We start from the raw sequence: 19,802 nt of genomic DNA on the forward strand, positions 1-19,802 counted from the left end.
ACAGGCCTCCCTATTTACGTCAAGGTTTCCTTGTTTTTTCACAGTTTTGGGATTACAATGGGGTTTTCTATCCGTTGGCCCAGAGCCATGACTAAATCTCACGCTGAACCCTGTAAAGCTTGAGGCTCCCTGAAATAACCACGGGTGGTTTCTTAATACGTAGAGACCATATGTAGAATATGTCTTGCACGTGTTGAGCAAGGACAGCTGGCTGTTTGATTTGGGGACCGCTTAAAATGCATTTTTTTAATCATTTTTCCATCCTGAGGCCGTTACAGGGAGGCACAAGATGGCGGACGGCCACAGGGCGGCGAGAACTACAACTCCCGGCGTGCCCCGCGCCGCGCCCCTAGCAACGGGCCCGCCATGGGGCAGGACTACTACGCCGTGCTGGGGCTGGGCCGCGGCGCCTCCGCCGCCGACATCCAGCGGGCGTGAGGGGGGCCGGGGGGCCGGGGGGGGCCGGGGGGGCTCGGGGGGGAGGCTGCGGGGCTTGGGGGGGCTGGAGCCGGCGGGGGCTGGGGGGTGGGGGGGGTTGGGGGGGCTGCGGGGCTCCGGGATGGGCTCTCTTTGTCATCATCTGCCTCCTCACCATCATCTTCCTCCTCACCATCTTCATCACCATCATCTTCCTCCTCCTCATCTTCCTCCTCACCATCTTCCTCACCATCATCTTCCTGCTCCTCATCTTCCTCCTCACCATTGTCTTCCTCCTCATCTTCCTCACCATCATCTTCCTCCTCCTCGTCATCATCATCTTCCTCATCACCATCATCATCTTCCTCCTCACCATCATTTTCCTCATCACCTTCTTCCTCATCACCACCATCTTCCTCCTCACCATCTTCCTCCTCACCATCATCTTCCTCAACATCTTCCTCCTCACCTTCATCTTCCTCATCATCATCTTCCTTATCGCCATCATCTTCCTCCTCCTCCTCATCTTTCTCCTCACCATCATCTTCCTCAACATCATCATCTTCCTTATCACCATCACCTTCCTCATTACCATCATCTCCCCCCTCCTCACCATCATCTTCCTCAACATCATCATCTTCCTTATCACCACCATCTTCCTCCTCACCACCATCTTCCTCCTCACCATCATCTTCCTCATCATCTTCCTCATCACCATCATCTCCCCCTCCTCCTCCTCCTCTTCCCCACCATCATCATCTTCATTCTCGCCATCTTCCTCCTCATCCTCCTCCTCACCGTCATCTTCCTCCTCACCACCTTCCTCCTCCTCCTCCTCACCATCATCTTCCTCCTCCTCCCGCCCCGCAGCTACCGCCTGCTGGCCCTGAAGAGCCACCCGCTGAAGTGCCGCGAGCCCGGGGCGCGGGAGAGGTTCAGGCAGCTGGCCGAAGCCTACGACGTGCTCGGCGACCGTGAGTGCGCGGGGCTCGAGCCGGAGGAGCTCTCCCAGTTCCACGGCAAACAAAAATAATAATAATATTCAATATCTCCTCGTCCTCTAGCTGTGAGGAAAGGCATCTACGACAGGTTCGGGGAAGAAGGTCTCAAAGGCGGCATCCCCCTAGAGTGCGGCGATGAGAACGCCTGGGCGGCCGGCTACGTGTTTCACAACAACCCTGACAAGGTCTTCAAGGAGTTCTTCGGCGGCGACAACCCCTTCGCGGGTGCGTGGCTGCTCTGCTGCCTCCCCGCGGGGTCCGCGCCCGCCCTGGGGTGGCTCCGAGGCCGCTGCCAGCCCCAAAACGTTGCGGTTCGCGGGGACGTTTCCCTCCCCAGCTACCCGAACGCACCGCGTGTGCCCCGGGGTTGCCGCCCAAGGAGCTCTGCTTCTGCCCCTCCGTCTTCTTCCCCCCTCGGCGCTTCCTCTTGAGTTTTGCCTCTCCGAGGCCGGCCGTGCTGCGGGGTTTAGTCCCCCGGAGGACGCCAGCCTCCCCTGCTGGGAGCTTTTATTCTCCCCTCTCCTGGGAACTGACTGACCCTGGGATTCGGCGTTGCCATCCCTGAGCCCCGTGTTCCCCCCTGCCCCGCGTCCATGTCCTATTTCCCTCCGCTCGCCCCCGCAGAATTCTTTGCTGAGGACGGCTCGGAGGCGGTCGTGCCCTTCGGGGGGCTGCGAGGCCGCGGCGCGCTGAAGCGAGACCCCCCGATCGTGCGGGATCTCCACCTCTCCCTCGAGGATCTCTTCCACGGCTGCACCAAGAAGATCAAGATCTCCCGCAGGGTAAGGGCTCGCGCTGGGGCGTTCCCCTGGCGGTGCGGGACGTTCCGGCGGCAGAACCCGAAGCTTTGAGGCTGGTCCCGTACCACGGGACCCTGAAAACCAGAAATGCGGGCAGGATCCCAACCGGCTGCCTCCTTCCCTGGCTCGCCGGGAGGAATTCAGCCCGAGAGCTGACGGAAATCTCCCGGGAAGGGCTGATTCCAGGGAGGGGGAGCCCGTGCTGCCTTGCCGAGCTCTTCGTCACCCTCATCTGCCCCGCAGGTGATGAACCAAGACGGCCGAACGAGCGCCATCAGGGACAAGATCCTGACCATCGACGTGCAGCCGGGGTGGAGGCAAGGCACCAGGATCACCTTCGAGAAGGAAGGAGACCAGGTGACGGCCGCGGGGGTGATGTTTTGGGCCGCGCGCTCGTCGCAGATTTCCCGTTGGTGCCCTTTGCGCTGCTGCAGGGAAGCGACAGAGTCCTCCGGCGCAGACGAGTGCTGCTGTGCTCAGGAACACAGTTAAAAAAAAAAAAAAATTAGACAAAGAGCCCTTTCTGTCTGTTTTTTTCTTACTGTCTGACTTTTTCCTTAGGGTAAAAGTAATTGAAAGGGGTGGCGGTTGTTCTGTCTGGCCTCACCTTTGCAAAACCCAGGCTGGTTTTCTTTGGCTCGGCAGGAGACTTTGATAAAGACATTTTTTTTTTCCCCTAAATGAAGAAAATCCCTTTCTTTTCTCCCCAGCCAGCAGCACCGAAGGGGGCGGGCGCTCGTGTCACCTTCCCCTGTACAAAGCTGTAACATCTCCAGTTCCCTTTTTTTTTTTCCCTTTGCTTTTAGGGTCCCAATGTCATTCCAGCGGACATCACCTTCGTTGTCCAGGAGAAACCCCACCCGAGGTTCAAAAGGGCCGGCGACCACCTCACCTACGTGGCCACCATCCCCCTGGGAAAGGTGAGGAGCCGGGAGGCGAGGAGCTGCCGCCTGCTCCACGTGGTGCTCACACGGTTTTATAAAAGGGGTCCCTTGGAGGGGGGCTTAAAAATGCAGCCCGGGGGCCCTGCTGTGTCCCGCAGGCGCTGGTCGGCTGCGCGGTGGAGGTGAGGACGCTGGACGGGCGGCTGCTCAACGTCCCCGTCAACGACATCGTGGAGTGAGTGCCCTCGGAGCCTCCCCGCAGGGCGCTGGGCCCGGGGGAGCTCCTCGCCTCTTTTGGGGGCCTCTGAGGTTTGGTAACGTTGGGTTGGGGGGGGTGAAGCCGAAAGGGGAGAACGGGGCAGGGGTGGAAGCTGGGGGGGAGCAAATCTGCCCTCAGCAACTTGCTCAGAAGCACCCGGGGCTCTGCGGCGCGCGGGGCAGCGCTGCAAGGGCAGATTTTTTGGGGGGACCGGGAGCTCCTCGGCCCCTCCTTTGCTTTGCAGCCCCAAGTACCGCAAGGTGGTGCCCGGCGAGGGGATGCCGCTGCCCGGGGACCCCAGGCGCAGAGGCGACCTGCTCATCTCCTTCGACATCCGCTTCCCCAAGCAGCTCACGCCCGACAAGAAAATGCTCCTGAAGAGCGCGCTGCTCTCCTAGCCAATAAAGCTCTGCCGCCAGCGCTGCGGACGAGGGATTTCTCCCAGGACCCGGGCTCCTCGTGGCTTTGGGGTGACGGGGCGGCTGCCAGCTCAGCTGCTGCGGGGTCACAGAGGGGGTTTTGGGGGGAACAGGAGCGCCGGGCTCTGCCCTCGCGGGCTGCTGGGGGCTGGTCCTGGCGGGGAAGCGGAGCGGGACGGGGCGGCGCAGCCCCCATGGATGGCACCGCGCGGGGCTGGAGATAACAGATCGCAGAAAGCTTTTTGGGGACTCGGGGAGCCCCCTCCTCACAGCCCAGAAGCCACCGTCTGGGGAATACGTTGGCTGCACTCACGGGCTCGCCCACAGCCAGGCAGAACAAGGTCGCTCCTGGGTTTTATTTGGGGACGTGCTCCCCCAGAGGCAATTATTCCTTCAGAGAACCCCCTCCCGTCCTGACATCGGTCGTAGGGGGCCCAGGTGAGCTCGTAGGGCTTTTTCCAACCTTAACGATTCTCTGATCCCCCCCCAAAAGGTGAAGGAACCCCGAGTCCCGCTGCGCTCAGACCCCGTAGGGGTGATTTATTTGAAGCACGGGTGAGGAAATCACAGGAATCACCGCGTTTTTTCCCCCATCCCTCAACTCCGTCCCGCCTGCCCACACCTCTCCCTTCCATTCGCCTTGTTCCCGCTGCCGCTAGGAGCGATGCTCTCCGGGCTGGAAACCCCACAAGTGCTTTTAATCCCCCTCTGAACTCCTCTCCGGAAACCTTTTCTCCCACGTCCCTGCAAACGGCCGCCTGCAGCGCCTCCGTCCGCCTCGCCGGTCCCTCTCGGGGACCCTCTTGGTCCTCATCATCATCCCCATCGGGCCGGGGAGGGGTTGTCCGGCCTCGTTCCCCGCTCCTGCTGCCGCAGCAATTAACGTAATTTACTCCTGCCCCTCGCCCGCGCTGGCGAGAGGGGCCGGGGGAGCTCAGGGGGGAGCCGGCCGGGCCAGCACCGCCGCACGTTGTAGCTGCTCGTAGGAGATGAACATCACCACGTTCCAGGAGCCGAGCCGCAGGAAGGAGGGGACGAAACTGTACCGGGGGAAAAAAAAAACGGCGCTGGAGGCGACGTCCCCGGGGACCCAAAGCCCTGCCTCGAGTCCCGACGGTGGCAGCCCCGGGGGGGTGCTGAGCCACGCCGCTGCCCGTGCCCGCTGTGATATTGCGCTTTTTTTACCCCAAACTCACCCCTTGTAGAGGCCGGCGAGGCCGTCCTGCATCAGCAGGGCCAGGAGGCAGCTGAGCACGTTCCTGTACTGCCCGGGCCCGGCGTTCATGTACCGCGTCTTCACCACGTCCACCGGCGACGCCACCACCGTAGCGCAGAAACCGGCCCCGAAGGCGGCCACGAAGTGGCAGGGGACGTTATCTGGGGGGGGGGGGGGGCAGAGCCGGGGCCGGTGAGGGCCGTGGGGATGGGGCCGGCGCCCGGCAGCGTCCCCCCTGCACCGACCTCACCTGTCATCAGCTGCGCCCGCAGCAGCGCGTCCTTGAGGAGGTCGTAGGTGACGAGCTCCCCGCAGTTAACGATGGCGTTGCGGGCGATGTTGGGCAGCGTCCCTGTGCGGGAGGGGGGGGTCCCAGCTGGGTGGGGGGGTCCCAGCCCTGTCCCCACTGCAGGGGGGGCAGGGAAGCTGGGGAGGGGCTCTTGGTCAGGGCTGGGGGGACAGGACGAGGGGCACCGGCTGGAGCCTGGCAGGGGGGAGGCTTCGGGGAGGCGTTGGGAAGAAATTCTTCCCTCTGAGGGCGCTGAGGGCCTGGCCCAGGCTGCCCAGAGGAGCTGGGGGTGCCCCAGCCCTGGCAGGGGCCAGGCTGGGGGGGGGGCTTTAGGGCCCCTTCCAACCCAACCCATCCTCCGATTCCCATCCCCATCTCAGCCCCTACCTCTCCACAGCCCGCGGACGCCCTCCTCCCTGGCGATGGTGCGGTACGCGTCCACGGTGCCGCTGTAGCGCCGGGCGCTGTCCGGCAGCGCCGCGTGGGCCTGGAAGCGCACCTTGACCACGTCGGTGGGTTGGGCGCACGTCACCGCCACGGCCCCCGTGGTGCAGCCCGCCAGCAGCCGCGCCGCCAGCCCCGTGCCTGCGGGAGGACGCGCACGTTTTGGGGACCCGGCCGAGCGGGGAACCCCGCGGCGAGCCCGCAAGCAGGGACGGCTCCGGGGTGTGAGATTTGGGAGGGGTTGTGGGGGGGGGGGGTCGGGCACCACGGGGTGGGCCCTGCCCCGTCACGGGGAGGTCGCACGTCACTATGGGGTGGGTGCAGGGAAGGGGTTTGCGCGCGGGGCAGGGTCCCGGCCGCTGTTGCACTCACTCTCAGCCCCCTTCGGGGTGTAGAGCTGCTTCACCGAGTCGTACAGCCCGATGCGGATGGAGGCGAAGCTCATCTGGCGCTGCAGCCCCGCCGCCAGCCCGCTGTAGAGGCTGCGGGGCCCCTCGGTGCGCACCATGGTGCTCAGCGTGCCCAAAACGCCCCGGTACTCCACCGTGCTGGGGCTCCGGGGGATCCGCACCTCGCCCTGGATCTGCGGGGTGCCGACGGCGTTGCCTTACCCTCCGCCTCCCCCCCCTCCCGAAACACACCCCCGTGGGGGCTTCCCAGCGCTGCGGGGAGCTTTCAGCGGGGTTTTCGGGGCCGTACCTGCAGCCGCACTTTGGCGGTGTCCAGGGGGAAGGTGCAGACGTCGGCGATGCAGGCGGCTGTCCCGGCGCTGAGGAACTTCACGGCTGCCGGCGGGGGCACCTCGGGGGGCTTCAGGCCCACCATGGCTGGAGGGGCTGCGAGGGAACGGGAGGGTTCGCAGCGGGGTGCCGCGTCGGGAGGGGCTTCCTCCAGGCTCCCCGTTTGGGGACGGAGGTGACGATTTGCCGGGGCGGCTCTGGCTGCCCTGGGACACGCTCAGAAGCCAAATCCTTCCCCCTTTCTTCGCACGCGTCCTCGGGGAAACCGAGGCACGGAGCCTCCTCGCTCAGCCCGCTGACCCCCACCCCCTCCCCGGATCCCACAGGGCCTTACCGTGGGGACCCGGCACCGCGTCCCCGTCTGCCTCCTTACACCCACTGCGCCCAGCCAGCGCCCTGCGAGCCAGCTCCTTGGCCCTCCCCTTATATAGCGCCCGGGGGGAGACGTTCCAGCAGCCGCCGGCGTCGGGTGACAGCAAAACCCTGTCCCCCGGTGGCATTTGAGCTGCTGAACGCGGGGCCACCTGGCAGCCGCGAGGGGTTTGCTTCATTTCAGCCCCTGCTCCGAACACGCTCCTGCCCGGCTGGGACCCTGGGGCCGGGGAGCACGGCACGGGGCAGGGCAGGGACCCTCTTGGCCCCGGCACCGGCCGCGCGTTTGTCATCGATCCCGAGCAGCTGTCAGGGCCCCGGGCTCGCCGCTGAGCTTGTTTACCAGCGGGGTTTCCTACAACGTGTCCCCTGCGCTCACGTGGAGCCACCCCAGGGCAGGGGCCAGGCGGGCGGCTGAGGTAAACCCCAAATCCGAAACCCCTCCGTGGCCGTGCCCGGGCTCAGGCAACGAAACCCACGCTGCCCTTTCGAGGGCTGCGATGCGCAAAGGCTCAGGATGCAGCTCAGGACAGTGCTGGAGGCTGGGGATGGGGTGAAAGCTCAACAACTGTCCCTTTCCTTCCCTTTCCTACTGTCTTAAAACTCAAGGCCGTGCTGGCACGGAGCTCCCAACCCTGCCCTGGGCTTTTTGGGGCTGCCAGCGGGATCAGCAAGTGGAGAAGGAAGCCCTCGCATCCCTCCTGTTCTTGCAAGGGAAGCTGAGGACGCGCGGTACGGGGACGCCTGGCACCTCCACCTCCCTGCCCGGGCGGTGCTGACGCTCAGCGTGCCCTGGAAACGGTTTCACCTCCCCGCAGGGACAAGGAGAGAGACCTTCGTGGCGAATTTCGCCTTTAGGAAAAACAAAAGCGCAGAGAAGGGAGCAAAAGAGGGACGATGAAACTTTGTCTCCCTCCATCCTGACTCGAAAGCGGGGTTCTAAAGGCAGCTTCTTTCTGGAGACAGGAAGGCTTCGCGCTTGCTCGCCTCCACCGTCCGCCTTGGGCAACGCAGCAACGCTCGATTCCCTCTCAAAGCAGAGACCTTCACGCACGCCCTCAGCCCCCCAGCCTCCAGGACGCGTTTCTGGGGCATCCCCGAGGCTGTTGCGGGACCAAGCCCTGCCCACGCGGAGCCGAGCACCGCGCCCCGGACAAGAAGAAATCATAATTTTATTGAAACACAAGCAGCGGTCGGGGAGCGGTACAAAAAAATAACTTAGCTTGGTTTGCATCAAAGCCGTTATCCAAAAGGTAGCGGACGAACACGTACAAAAATAATTTACGTTATAAAAGTGCCACATTTCCCGTAAAAGCCTTCTGTACACACACCGCTATTTCACAGGACCCTGGGTCCGTATTTACACAAGCACCGCGGGCGCAAGCGTTCCTCTTGCACTCGGAGAATCAGCAAACTGCTTCCCAGCAGTGATTTTTGGGTGTACGAGGCGGGGAGGGAGCTCCTCTCCTCTCCCCGTCCTCAGCACACGCGGGCAGGGAGGCAGCGGCGCTCAGCTCCCCGCCAGGACGGCCGATTTTTAACGTCCTCCCTCCTTTGGTTCAAGAAAAGAGGAGCTGCCCCAAAATGGGACGCTTCACCCAGCTCGTTAAAAAATAAAACTAAAAGGGGAGGGGTGGTGTAACCGGAGAAATTTCACAGGAATAAAGCTCAGAAACCGAGCACCTGAAGGCCAGGTGACGCCCTGCTGCTTAGCCTGGGGCTTGAGTCTCACCTGGGCGCTGGCCTCGCAAGGTGCAGCCTCTGTGCTCCCCTTGGCTGACCACCAGGCTCCACCTCCCTTTAAATTAATACCAATTAGGCAAAATAGCAGAGATTGAGCCCAACTGCTGCCTTCTCCTTCCCCCCCCGGAGGCCGCAGCCTTTGCCCACAGCAGGCAGGAGCCGCTCCGGACGGGCTCTCACCCTCACTACTCTTTCTTGGAGAGCCGAGCAGAGAAGATGCGGGCGATTCTCTTGGCTTCTTCTTCCGAGAGAGCGGCCGGGGCCAGCGCCGGCCTCGGACGGTTCGGCCTTCGGTATGGGATTCCTCCCAGCGCAGCTCCGCGTCCGCTCTGGGGAGAGAAGGAACAAAACTTTACAGCCCTGCGAGCTCTGCCCGGGTGCTGGGTGTGCCTTTTGCAGCCTGCGAGCAGCTGGATATGCAGAAATCCCCCTCCCGAGGTTTTCCCTTGCTCACTGGTTCTTCTTCAAGGGCTTTCTCTCACCCTGCGCGCTGAGAGGCATCGCGGCCCGGGCTGGGTATGGGTCTCGGAGCACAGCGCTCCGCATTTCGGGGAGTATCTCAGTAGTCCCCGTTTCCTCCTTCCCACATTACCTGAGTGTCAGTTTCAAACACAACCACCGAACAAAGATCCCACTGCTGTAACCGCTCGGATGATTTCACCTTCAATGTGAAAATCTCTAGTGTTTTGATTTGATTTTTGTTATTACTTCCCCTCTGCCCCTCACCTCCGCGCCCTTTCGCTCCGACACCGCGCAGCCTGGCCGGGGAACAGGCTGCCGGAGCTGTCGGCTGCGCGAAAGGCAGAGGAGAAGGACGAGCAGCATTCCCGTGGCTTCCCATCCCCGCCTCCAGCGGCTGCGTGCCTGCATTTAGCTTCTAGGGGAGAGGTGAACTCGCTGCGGTGCTCACGTGCTGTCAGGGCTGGAAGCTGGTTAATTGTGAGCAGAGGCCGACCCCCAGCTCCCCACCCCTCAGCCGCCCCTCACAGGACTCGTGTCCCAGGCCCTTCCCCAGCTTCGCAGCCCTTCTCTGGACACGCTCCAGGGCCTCGATGTCCTTCTGGTAGCGAGGGGCCCAAAGCTGAACCCGGCACTCGAGGTGCGGCCTCACCAGAGCAGAGCCCAGGGGGACGAGCACCTCCCTGGCCCCGCTGGCCGCACTGCTCCTGACACGAGCCCGATGCCGCTGGCCTTGGTGGCCTAAAAAAGCAGGGCTCGTCCGGGATTTGAACCCGGGACCTCTCGCACCCTAAGCGAGAATCATACCCCTAGACCAACGAGCCGACGTGCCCCACATTTTGGGTGCTGAGGCAGCTGAGGACCCAGCCTCGGGTGCCCGCGGAGGCCCAAGCGAGCGGTGCCCGTGTGGGAGGTGTGGTGCTGGGCTGGGACCTCGCTAACCACAGGGCTGAGGCTGCCCCGGAGGACGGCGCTGGCTCCGAAAGCTGACAGCGGCCCGGCCTTTGGCCCACATCCCCGTGCTGCCTTCTCCGTCCTCGCCGGGCTCGGCCGCGGCAGGAAGGGCTCCCGAGGTGAGCGGCTCCCTGCCCAGAGCCCGCTGCCGCGCGCTGCCCGCCTCGAGGGGCGCCGTCTGGGGAGGGAAACGGCTCTTTTAGGAGCAAGCGGTCTGGGATACCTCTTGTGCGGCGAGCACGCCGAGTGGCAGCTCTGTGACAGCTCTGCCGGCGGAGAACCGTAAGGGGAAGCGCTCTGCGGAACAAAACCCGTCCTGCCCTGCGTGTGCCGGGTGGAGCTGTGCTTGTTGGAGCCCAGGGCGAGGGACAAGAGGCTCGTGTAAGAGGCTAAAGCTGCTTTAACACCAGTTCCCCTTCCCACATGCAGACAAGGGCAAGAGGCTGGAACCCCCCGGCGACATTTCCCAAGTGCGATCTTCGGCTCTGCTGACCCGGCCTGCTCCGGCACAGGCTTGGCAGGCGGGAGGATCGGTGCTCACCGTTACAGCTCCCTGCTGTAAGCGCTTGGATGATTTCACCTTAAATGTTTCCATCTCTAACGTTCTGCCTGGATTTTTGCTATTTACAGACTCACGGAGAAAACCAACACGCGCAAGAACTTCTTCCCAGTGACGGAGCGCTGGGACAGGCTGCCCGGGGAGGTTGTGGGGTCTCCTTCTCTGGAGATATTCAAGGCCCACATGGACGCCTGTCTCGGCAGCCTGCTCTAGGGAACCTGCTTTGGCAGGGGGCTGGACCCGGTGATCTCCTGAGGCCACCTCCAACCCCTTCGATTCTGTGACTCTGTGATACGCAGAACCCTAAAACCAAACCAAGCGCCCCTGCAAAGCAGAGGCAGGGCCCCCACACAGCCAAAGGCCCGCTGACAAACGGGACCGGGCAGCCTCGGTTCCCTGCAGGGACCCTGTGAAGCAGCCCACAGGCCGCACGCTACTCTTTTAGTATTTTGTCACAGCCCCTCAGTGCACGAGTTCTCCCGGCAGCTGCACTTCCTCACGGACGTCACAGTGCCACTAAACACTGGGGTTTTCAGCATACACACAAACTCCCGTTTCCCTTTAAGTAAAAACCTAATGTATTAATTGAAAAAGCCCTCCAAGATCGCCTGGTCCAACCACCCCCCTACCACCACTGTCCCCCACCAAACCATGTCCCCAAGCACCACGTCCAACCTTGCCTTGAACACCCCCAGGGACGGGGACTCCACCACCTCCCTGGGCAACCCGTCCCAACGCCTGACCGCTCTTGCTGAGAAGAAATGTCTCCTCATTTCCAACCCGAACCTCCCCTGGCACAACTTGAGGCCGTTCCCTCTGGTCCTGTCACTGGTTACCGGTGAGCAGAGGCCGACCCCCAGCTCCCCACCCCTTCCTTTCAGGCAGTTGCAGAGAGCAATAAGGTCTGCCCTGAGCCTCCTCTTCTCCAGCCCAAACCCCCCCAGGTCCCTCAGCCGCTCCTCACAGGACTTGTGTCCCAGGCCCTTCCCCAGCTTCGGAGCCCTTCTCTGGACACGCTCCAGGGCCTCGATGTCCTTCTGGTAGCGAGGGGCCCAAAGCTGAACCCGGCACTCGAGGTGCGGCCTCACCGGAGCAGAGCCCAGGGGGACGAGCACCTCCCTGGTCCTGCTGGCTGCACTGCTCCCTCCTGACACGAGCCCGATGCCGTTGGCCTTGGTGGCCTAAAAAAGCAGGGCTCGTCCGGGATTTGAACCCGGGACCTCTCGCACCCTAAGCGAGAATCATACCCCTAGACCAACGAGCCGACATGCCCCACATTTTGGGTGCTGAGGCAGGTGAGGGCCCAGCCTCGGGTGCCCGCGGAGGCCCAAGCGAGCGGTGCCCGTGTGGGAGGTGTGGTGCTGGGCTGGGACCTCGCTAACCACAGGGCTGAGGCTGCCCCGGAGGACGGCGCTGGCTCCGAAAGCTGACAGCGGCCCGGCCTTTGGCCCACATCCCCGTGCTGCCTTCTCCGTCCTTGCCGGGCTCGGCCACGGCAGGAAGGGCTCCCGAGGTGAGCGGCTCCCTGCCCAGAGCCCGCTGCTGCGCGCTGCCCGCCTCGAGGGGCGCCGTCTGGGGAGGGAAACGGCTCTTTTAGGAGCAAGCGGCCTGTTTGTTTCTTGTGCTGGGCAATGCTCACCGAGATGACGGCGCTGCTCGCGGGCTGCCCGGTCAAGAAAAAGGACGACACGGGTGGGAACGGCTCGCTTGTCTTCTGCAGCAGCGCAGAAAAGGCTCACAACAAACTAGCTATAAATCAGCAGAACTGAAAACCGGCTCCCAGTTTTGTCCTGTGAATCCTGGAAATTACATGAATAGTGCTACAAGAGACTTCAGGCTACGCAGGAAAGTAGCTAGGGCCTGCGATCCTTCAAAACCAGCACCCATTTTTATCCTACTGAAAAAGACACATCGATATTTTCGAGAATCCTTGCTTTGTTTTTCTTTCTGCTCTGGGATAACCTGGTCTACACCAAAGGTAAGAAGCGGAGAGATTTTAAACACAGACCTGGCAACATCAGAAGGTTAAAAGCGAGCAAAAAGAGATGCCTGCTGGCCTCCCCGCTCAAGGCCGTGCAGAGAGGCCGGGTCAGTAGGTTTTTCTTCCCACCCCATTCCCCGAGCCAAGTGTTTGGGAAACAGCCGAAACCTTCGTGTTGGCTGGAGCCGGGCAGCAACCAGCTCGTGCTGGCTCTCTGGTCTCTGTACAGCATTCGTTAGCTGTTCACGGAGAAAAATGTTCACAGGGAGAGCTCAGGGCTGGCGAAAGGCCTCTAATTTCGGTGCACCAAGGCAGCATTCGCTCCCGAACACCAGCTTTATGTATCTGCAAGGAATTTACACGGACTGCCTCATCCCTTCACCCAGGAAAGCCTAAAAAAGAAAGCCCACAAACCCAAACACGGCAAGGAATTCCCGCAGCTCGGGGGAGCTGCGTGCGATGCTACAGCAGATGCAGGTTTATACTGTAGCAAGGGCTCTCTATCACATTCCCCAAACCATCCAGTTCATCCTATTTCACGTTATCACGAAATGGCATTTGGTACCGTGGCCATAAAGAAATCGTCCCGCCAGCGCCGCCAAGGCTGCGAACTCCTGCCCGCAGCCACTGCAGCCTGGGAAACGCTTACGGAAATGTGTCCGATGGACAACTTTGGGATTTCGTTACCGAAACTACAAGCGCCCTGGACGATGCAGAACCTGCCTTCTACAAAACTGGCTCCCGAATTCCCCTCTCATGAGCATTTGTGCTGTACACGGACTCTTTGGGCACCGCTTGCCAGGGAGACGCGGCAGCTCACATTTTCAACGTAAGCCCCCAGTGCGACGGCTCACCCCAAAGGAGCCCCGTGCTCCTAAACTGAAAATACGACAGGAGAGCAGCTGCCCGCTGCTGTCAGATGACACCAAGGCGACGGGTAGCGGTTTGTGCGCTCCTGACTGCCAGTAAACAGGGTGAGCACGCAAACACCGCACTTGCACGCTTTTCCAGACACAGGCAGGTGCCTCAAATCCTATTGCTCCCGTTTTTGTACCGCCGCGTCCACCTGCGGCAACTCAGACACGCTGACACGCGTACCCAAACCCTTTTGAAACACGAACTTCCAGCCGTAAGAAAGGCTCAGAGGCTCTTCTTCCTGCTGCTCCCATGCTCAGGCGTGAAAACGGGCCAAGCTCACAGGCACAGTTAACACCCCCAGCCTGCAGAGGTGATCGGGAGCCTCAGGAAATCGCATCTGCAGGTTTAGCTTCACCAACGTTTTTGGGATGGGGATACAGGAAAGGGCTACACTTCTGTGCTTCCCTCTGTATAAAGCGATTTTTCTTTGAAATACGCAAATTCCCTGCACACACAGCTTTTAGCAAGGCGTTTTGGCCTCAGCGCTGCGTTTTTAGGACGCGTTTTCCTCTCGGAAAACGCGAGAGGAAGAGGACTTAGGTACAGAAGACTGTGCTTTGCTTTCCTGTTCGTAGAAGCGGCTGCGATACGGCAGGACGCTTAAACCAGCCTGGGATTACCTACCTGCCGTGCGCCGGGGATTCGAGCAAAGCAAAGGGATTTGTCGGCATTTTGGAGGTCCTGGGGGCCGGCTCGTTTCAAGGTCAGAGAATTCGGGTAAGCACCTTGGCAGCGAGCAGCGTTTCAGCCCCGGCGGCGCAGCAAGCGTGACAGCGAGTTTTGGCCGAGCGCTGACGCAGGAGTGGAAACGGATCTGTGTCAATAGGCTACAACCCCCCCAGCGGAGCGACCTTGCACCTACTTCTGCTTTCTGGACAGCCAAAGCTTCGCGTCCCGTCCCAGGCGGCACACCCCGTCCCAGGCAGACGTGGGGAATACGGCTTCTGATCACGAAAACGAAAGAACAGCAGCATTTCTGTTCAGCAGGTTAAGAGGACAAGTTTTACTGGCTAAAAACCTTAGCTCTGGGGAACGTGCTTGGGGAAAAGAAGAAGCTTCCACGGCTGCAGCTGAAAGGGGAGCAGGCCAAGAACAAACGTCACAACCAAGAAAGGATGTTTGGACCTTCGCGGGCCAGCTGCAGTTTCAGGACACCTCAAAGGTGCTAAGTTTGTGTTATAAAAGTGTTATTTCTAGCCTACACTGAAGGTACATCCATACGAAACAACTACTTATGCTGGGTAAAATTGGTTTCAATGTAAGTTTCTTATCCTTTTGGAATATTCGTAGAAGTGTGGAAAAAAATAAAGATATTTTAGTGAAAAGTTGGTTTTAAATACCTTTTTTCCCCCCCAAACAGCTTCATACGAGTAGACTGGGTCACTCTGAAAGGCAGCAAACCTTAACACGGGCTTCCCAGCTAGCACCTCATTGCAATAGTGTTTTATTTCATTATTATCTTTTTCTCTAGTGTATGATTACCTGAAACCCTAACCAGAATCAGCGCTGCAGTGCCCTCCGCGTGAGTGGTCGTTATCTAGAGAGATTAAATTTTTGACTCAAAAACTCAGCCCTGGTATATAAAATAGCACGGAACATACGAATGCAGCACAGGCAAAGAGGGAGGAGAAGTGAGGCCAGAGGCTACGGTCAGTAAAAAGATCTGGACTGTAATCCGGGCCACCTTCACGATGGCTCTGATTCATTAAAAAACAGATGTAGCTTTAAAGTAACCACGATACAGTGCTGGATGCTGTTAAGTTTAGCATCGAAGTTTTTCCCTAGGTTATATCAGGAACAGCCGGGAAAAGGGCTGAGTGGAGACAAGTGCGAAGCTGCTCCATGAACCTGAGAAGGGGCAGAAATCGAACCTGGCCTGCTGGGTCACAGCAGGTGACAAGAGTGGAACGGGAAAGCCGGGAAGGACCTCAAGAAACTGGACATGAATCTGATGTGGTGGAGGAAAAAAGGTCAAACATTTGTTGATTTTTTTTTATATTTCGTGAGGCTCTGCAAAATTCCGGTCCCTGCCACTTGGCCTGAGCTACTGTAGCACCTCTCAAGTCCTCAAGATGCACAAGTCCTCGCAGCACGACCCAGAAAAGCCCTTTTGTCTCAAAATTCTGCCACCTCCTTTGACGTGACCGCCCCCTTCGCCTCCTCACCGGTTTTTCCTCGCTTTGTGGAGAAAGGCAGGGAAAACAGGGTGTCAGGCACCACAGGGAGAGGCGTCAGGAACGCCAGCAAGGCCAGGAGGGAGGCTTGCCAAGCGCCATGTGAGCGACAGGGCACTGCTGATCTTCAGATGATAACAGCTCAGATTTCGGCCTTGCCGTCACGCTCGGCGTTTGCTGAACTGTGCGGAAACTAAACAAACCCGGATTTAGAAACCGACGTCCTCGGCGCTAGCTAGGAACACAAATACGAGAAAGCAGGCTTTCCTGAACGGCGGCGTAACGCCGGCATAAACGTAAAACTTCCTGCTCTTCGCATCGGGCGCTTGATGGTGGCTGCGCAGCGCGGGGCAGAACCGAGTCCTGTCTCAGCAGATGCCTACAAAGTGTAACTGCAAAAGATCAGCTCTAGTTACTCCCGGAATTAAGCTGGTTTAAGGTCAGCTATATCCAAAACGGGGCCCTATTAATACTCTCCCTAATTATTGACCACTTTCAGGGGTGTGTTGCTAGCCACCGAGCTTAGCACTGCACAGAAAGGGAATTCGAGTAAAACCGGCATTAACATCAGCCCGTAGGTCTGAGCGCTGCTTTGCAGACGCACGGAAGGACAGGCTGCTTCCAGGAAGAAGCAGAAGCTTTCAGAGAAAGCAAAACGTGGAAGAAGGGGCATGGCAGTGAATTAAGAGAGCGAGGATGGACAGAAGGGAAAACATAATTCAAAGGAGATTCCCCAGGAGAAACGTGCCAGAGATTCTGCTTTGGATTTTTGGATTTTTTTTTTGGATTTGATCTGCTTTGGATTTTATCTGAAGTGTTTAGATAGAGCATGAGAAGTATGCTTAACGAGCACTGAGACATACTGCAGCCTAGGTGTTATGGTCAAACTACATCCAAGGACCCTGAAAGCACACTGTGACCATGACAGCTCTGATAGAGTTCTGTATTTTCATCAGGAACAAGTTTCAAAGGCTTTAGAAAAGGGTAAGCCTTGTGTAAATGAGAAAAAAAATCATTTTAATAATGCAAAACAGCAAAAATCCATGCATTTTACCTGCCTGTAAACATGTTTATTAATTGCAAGGAGTTTCCATTGCTTCAGAGCCATTAGATCCTGCCTGGTTTTGTTCTGTTTGATCAAGCAAGCTGCTTCTGATTACATAAATGTTCCTTACAGCATTTGTTTCATAGGTCACAGGGAGGGGAGCGAACGCGTTATCTGTTCTGGGAGCAGTAAACACTTGGCCCACATGGTGCAGTACCCGAGATCCACATCCAGAGCCCTGCTGTGGCTGCACAGGAATAACGGTTAGACCCCAAAACAACCGAGTCACAAACCTTCTGGAAAGAAAACGGTCTCTACTTTCCTGCACCAAGTAAATGTTTATGCAAACAAAAATATTTATGAAGCAATAAAAGCAATCATCAGCCTGCGTAAGTACTTCTACTACTCCCTCTCCCTCCATCGAAGAACAGGAGTCAGTACCTCCCAGGGAGGTGCTCTCTGCTGCAAACTCCCTATTTTATCCCAATCTAAGAGGTGCAAATTAGTCATAATTACAGGTATCCCCCAAATTAGGCACCCTATATCATGATAAAGCACAAGGAAGTGTGGAGCACCTGCGAATTCCACCGACTCCAGGGGAGGAAAAGAGCAACCTCCCTGACTACATGGACAAACACGCCGCTTAAATGAACAAGCGTCACTGAGAACGTTGAATCACGAATGTTGAAAATGATTCTCTTTGTGAGAAGAGGTATCAGAGAGATTCTCCTTGATTTGGAAGCTGTCACAACCTCTAACCTCAGCGCTGACAGGCAAAGGAAGGGAGAAGTCCTTCCATTCCTGCTCGAACAGTCGGACGCCGTTAAGCTGGGACAATAAAGGAAAGGACGCCCCGTACTTACCGTGGAAGGACGGGAAGAAATGCTGAGCATCCTCATGGAGGCTTCCATCTGCTGCGGTGGAAGGAAGAAGTTGGGAACAACAACGGGATCAGGTCTGAGCAGAGCTGTTAAGGAACAACCTTTGGCAGTGCGTGACCGCACAAAGCTTGACGGGGCAGCAGGCGGGCAATGAGCCTCGCTGTAACAGCTCCAAGCGGATCCCCGACGGTGAAACTCATTAATTTTAATCATCATGCTATCATTCTGAACACTGAATACTGGTTACAAATGGAAGGAAGTCCTCACTACACTCTGAAACACGACGTAACACGGACTTAATGAGATGATCTTCAAGGCCCCTTCCAACCCAAACCATTCTGTGACTTCTCACCCATTCCCTGGCCATCAATTCTGGACTTATTTCACAGGGAAGAGCTCCACACAGCGAATTTCTCTTTGCTGAGGCCAATACGATTCTAACTAAGCAGTAAGATACGCTCCCTGAATGCAATGTGTGCTTAAGGAAACGGAAGGATACAAAACAATTGTTGGTTTCTCAGACTTTCCTGACTCTGCCGGTGGGTCTTCATGGCTGCCATCAGAAAAGCCACCGTTTCCTTCTGAGCCTGCTCGGGCAGATACACTCTTCGCAAAGATCTCATTGGAACCAGTTTTTTCCTCATCTTGATGATCTTCACCTAAAACCTCACCATCTTCCTTCTCTCTCGCTGTGGTTTTTCGATTGGTCAAACCAATGACTCCTGGAAATTCCAGAAGTTCTTCGGAGGCCGCGTGAAATTCTGCATTGTGTTTTATTTGTTTAGCGTTAAACGTTCTATCCCAGTCGCAATTTCCATTTTCTACAGGGCCACCAACTGTTTGATGCACCGCTGACAAACGAGCAGAACGGAGCAGCTCCATCCCAGATTTTTCTGTGACACCGTTCAAGCTCTTCAAGCCTTCTACTCCTGCCCAAGGACTGCTCTGCTCTGTGCAGGGGCTGACGCATGGGCTAAGAGCGGTGAGCACGCTTCGGTTGTCACCTTGCGGTACGCTGGACAACGAGCTGCTCCGCCCGCTCTTCCCTTTTTGCAAACAATCTGTATCCCCCTGATCTTCAGGCCTCGCATTTATGGGCTGCTGGTCAGCTCCCAGTTCCACTTCAGAGAGCACGCTGGACCAGGGGCTGGTTTTGTCCGTCAGGGTTGTTATTTCATTAAGAGTTCGTGGTTCTATAACATCCTCCTCGTATTCTTCTTCGCTGTGGGGCTGGATGGCAAAAGCACCTTCATCTCTCTGGATGTAGCCCGCTGGCAAAGGATGCTCGCTTTCAGGGACAGCTTGGTCTAGCAACTCCTGCAATATGTGCCTCCCAAAAGAGCACGGCAGCCGCGTATCACTGCAAGCATTGGTCGAGTCCAACTCACCCTGGCCTTGACGCACTTCAGTTCTGGCTTTTGCAGCCTTCTGGTGGGGTACACGAGCAGCACCCGGCTTTCTGCCGTTGTCCTGATGCCCAGCAGAAGAGTCTTTACTATTTTTAGTGATGGTCTGTAAGTCTGATTAATAGAAAACGGCATCAGTAAGTGCACAGGGCAACCATTCACCCTTTAGCTGATTTACCTGGGCTTTTTGCAGAAAATCAGTTCAATTTCCCAACTCCAATCAAATGACAGGCGATTATTAATTAAATATTAATAAACCAGAAATTCACTCAGGACTATCGTTCAGTTGCTGTGCCAAATTACAAGGACTGAAAATGGGGAGCTGCCTGTGCTCCAGACACAGGTTCTGAAAAAAGATGGTTGGATTAGGAGCCTTGACATTAAGAGAATATATGCAATCCTGAATATCTCGGGGGATTTTATGGTTTCTTTAGAAAGCCGTGATCACCTGGTTTTGGTTCCTAGTTAACAGATCCTATTCAATTCTCAAATTCTCTGAAAAATTAGTTTGCCAGTGTTAGGTTAAACAGCAAAGTACTGCTACTCTGAGGCAAGTGAAAGTCTTGCCACGAGGCAACGCAAGGGGGGAGGACATTTGCAAACGAAGGAAGAGTTTGAGACAGGTTGTAGAGGAGAGTACTTAAAGAAGCAGTAAAAACAATTAACAGAAGGGGACAAAAAAAAAAAAAGCAAAACCCTGGAGAAGAAAACATGAGAAAATCGAGGTGGCGATACAAAAAGGGCAGGTTCTGGCGTAACAGAAACGTGCCCTCCAGCTCCATCTCCTGGAAGTGGCGTTTCCCTGCAGGCAGCTGGAGGCAGAAGCAGCACGGAATTAACT

The 19,802-nt window shown here is 57.8% G+C and overlaps 3 protein-coding genes across 6 annotated transcripts in view; 1 reads left to right on the top strand and 2 right to left on the bottom strand.

Moving 5' to 3' along the window:
• The first annotated feature begins 317 nt into the window (after positions 1-317).
• On the top strand, positions 318-4,169 carry DNAJB13 (DnaJ heat shock protein family (Hsp40) member B13). Of its 2 annotated transcripts, XM_083820970.1 has the most exons (8): positions 319-434; positions 1,288-1,391; positions 1,482-1,643; positions 2,043-2,200; positions 2,462-2,575; positions 3,025-3,138; positions 3,261-3,337; positions 3,606-3,808. In XM_083820970.1, exons 1-8 carry the CDS (start codon positions 367-369, stop codon positions 3,757-3,759), a joined length of 951 nt encoding a protein of 316 aa, XP_083677096.1. In that variant the 5' UTR covers positions 319-366; the 3' UTR covers positions 3,760-3,808. The 2 variants fall into 2 exon arrangements, with proteins under 2 accessions (XP_083677095.1, XP_083677096.1); XM_083820969.1 differs by lacking the exon at positions 3,261-3,337 and having other exon boundaries at positions 318-434; positions 3,606-4,169.
• A 183-nt stretch (positions 4,170-4,352) lies between these two features.
• On the bottom strand, positions 4,353-7,847 carry LOC310892781 (putative mitochondrial transporter UCP3). Its single transcript, XM_083820971.1, has 6 exons — positions 6,429-7,847; positions 6,102-6,312; positions 5,673-5,870; positions 5,247-5,348; positions 4,977-5,157; positions 4,353-4,820 (listed from the first exon to the last, which is right to left on the bottom strand). The coding sequence occupies exons 1-6, from the start codon at positions 6,552-6,554 to the stop codon at positions 4,715-4,717; spliced, it is 924 nt and encodes a 307-aa protein (XP_083677097.1). The 5' UTR covers positions 6,555-7,847; the 3' UTR covers positions 4,353-4,714.
• Positions 7,848-7,993: 146 nt separating this feature from the next.
• Positions 7,994-19,802, bottom strand: part of C2CD3 (C2 domain containing 3 centriole elongation regulator) — a 52,118-nt gene continuing 40,309 nt past the window's right edge. For all 3 annotated transcript variants that reach the window (XM_083820947.1, XM_083820948.1, XM_083820946.1), the window contains exons 30-32: positions 18,055-19,075; positions 17,538-17,631; positions 7,994-8,913 (exon numbers count right to left, since the gene is read on the bottom strand). In XM_083820947.1, coding sequence (XP_083677073.1) covers positions 8,770-8,913; positions 17,538-17,631; positions 18,055-19,075 — 1,259 coding nt within the window. In that variant the 3' untranslated portion in view covers positions 7,994-8,769. The remainder of the gene's footprint in view (positions 8,914-17,537; positions 17,632-18,054; positions 19,076-19,802) is intronic.

Source organism: Anser anser (assembly GCF_964211835.1).
Source record: "Anser anser genome assembly, chromosome: 1".
Taxonomy (NCBI): Eukaryota; Metazoa; Chordata; class Aves; order Anseriformes; family Anatidae; genus Anser; species Anser anser.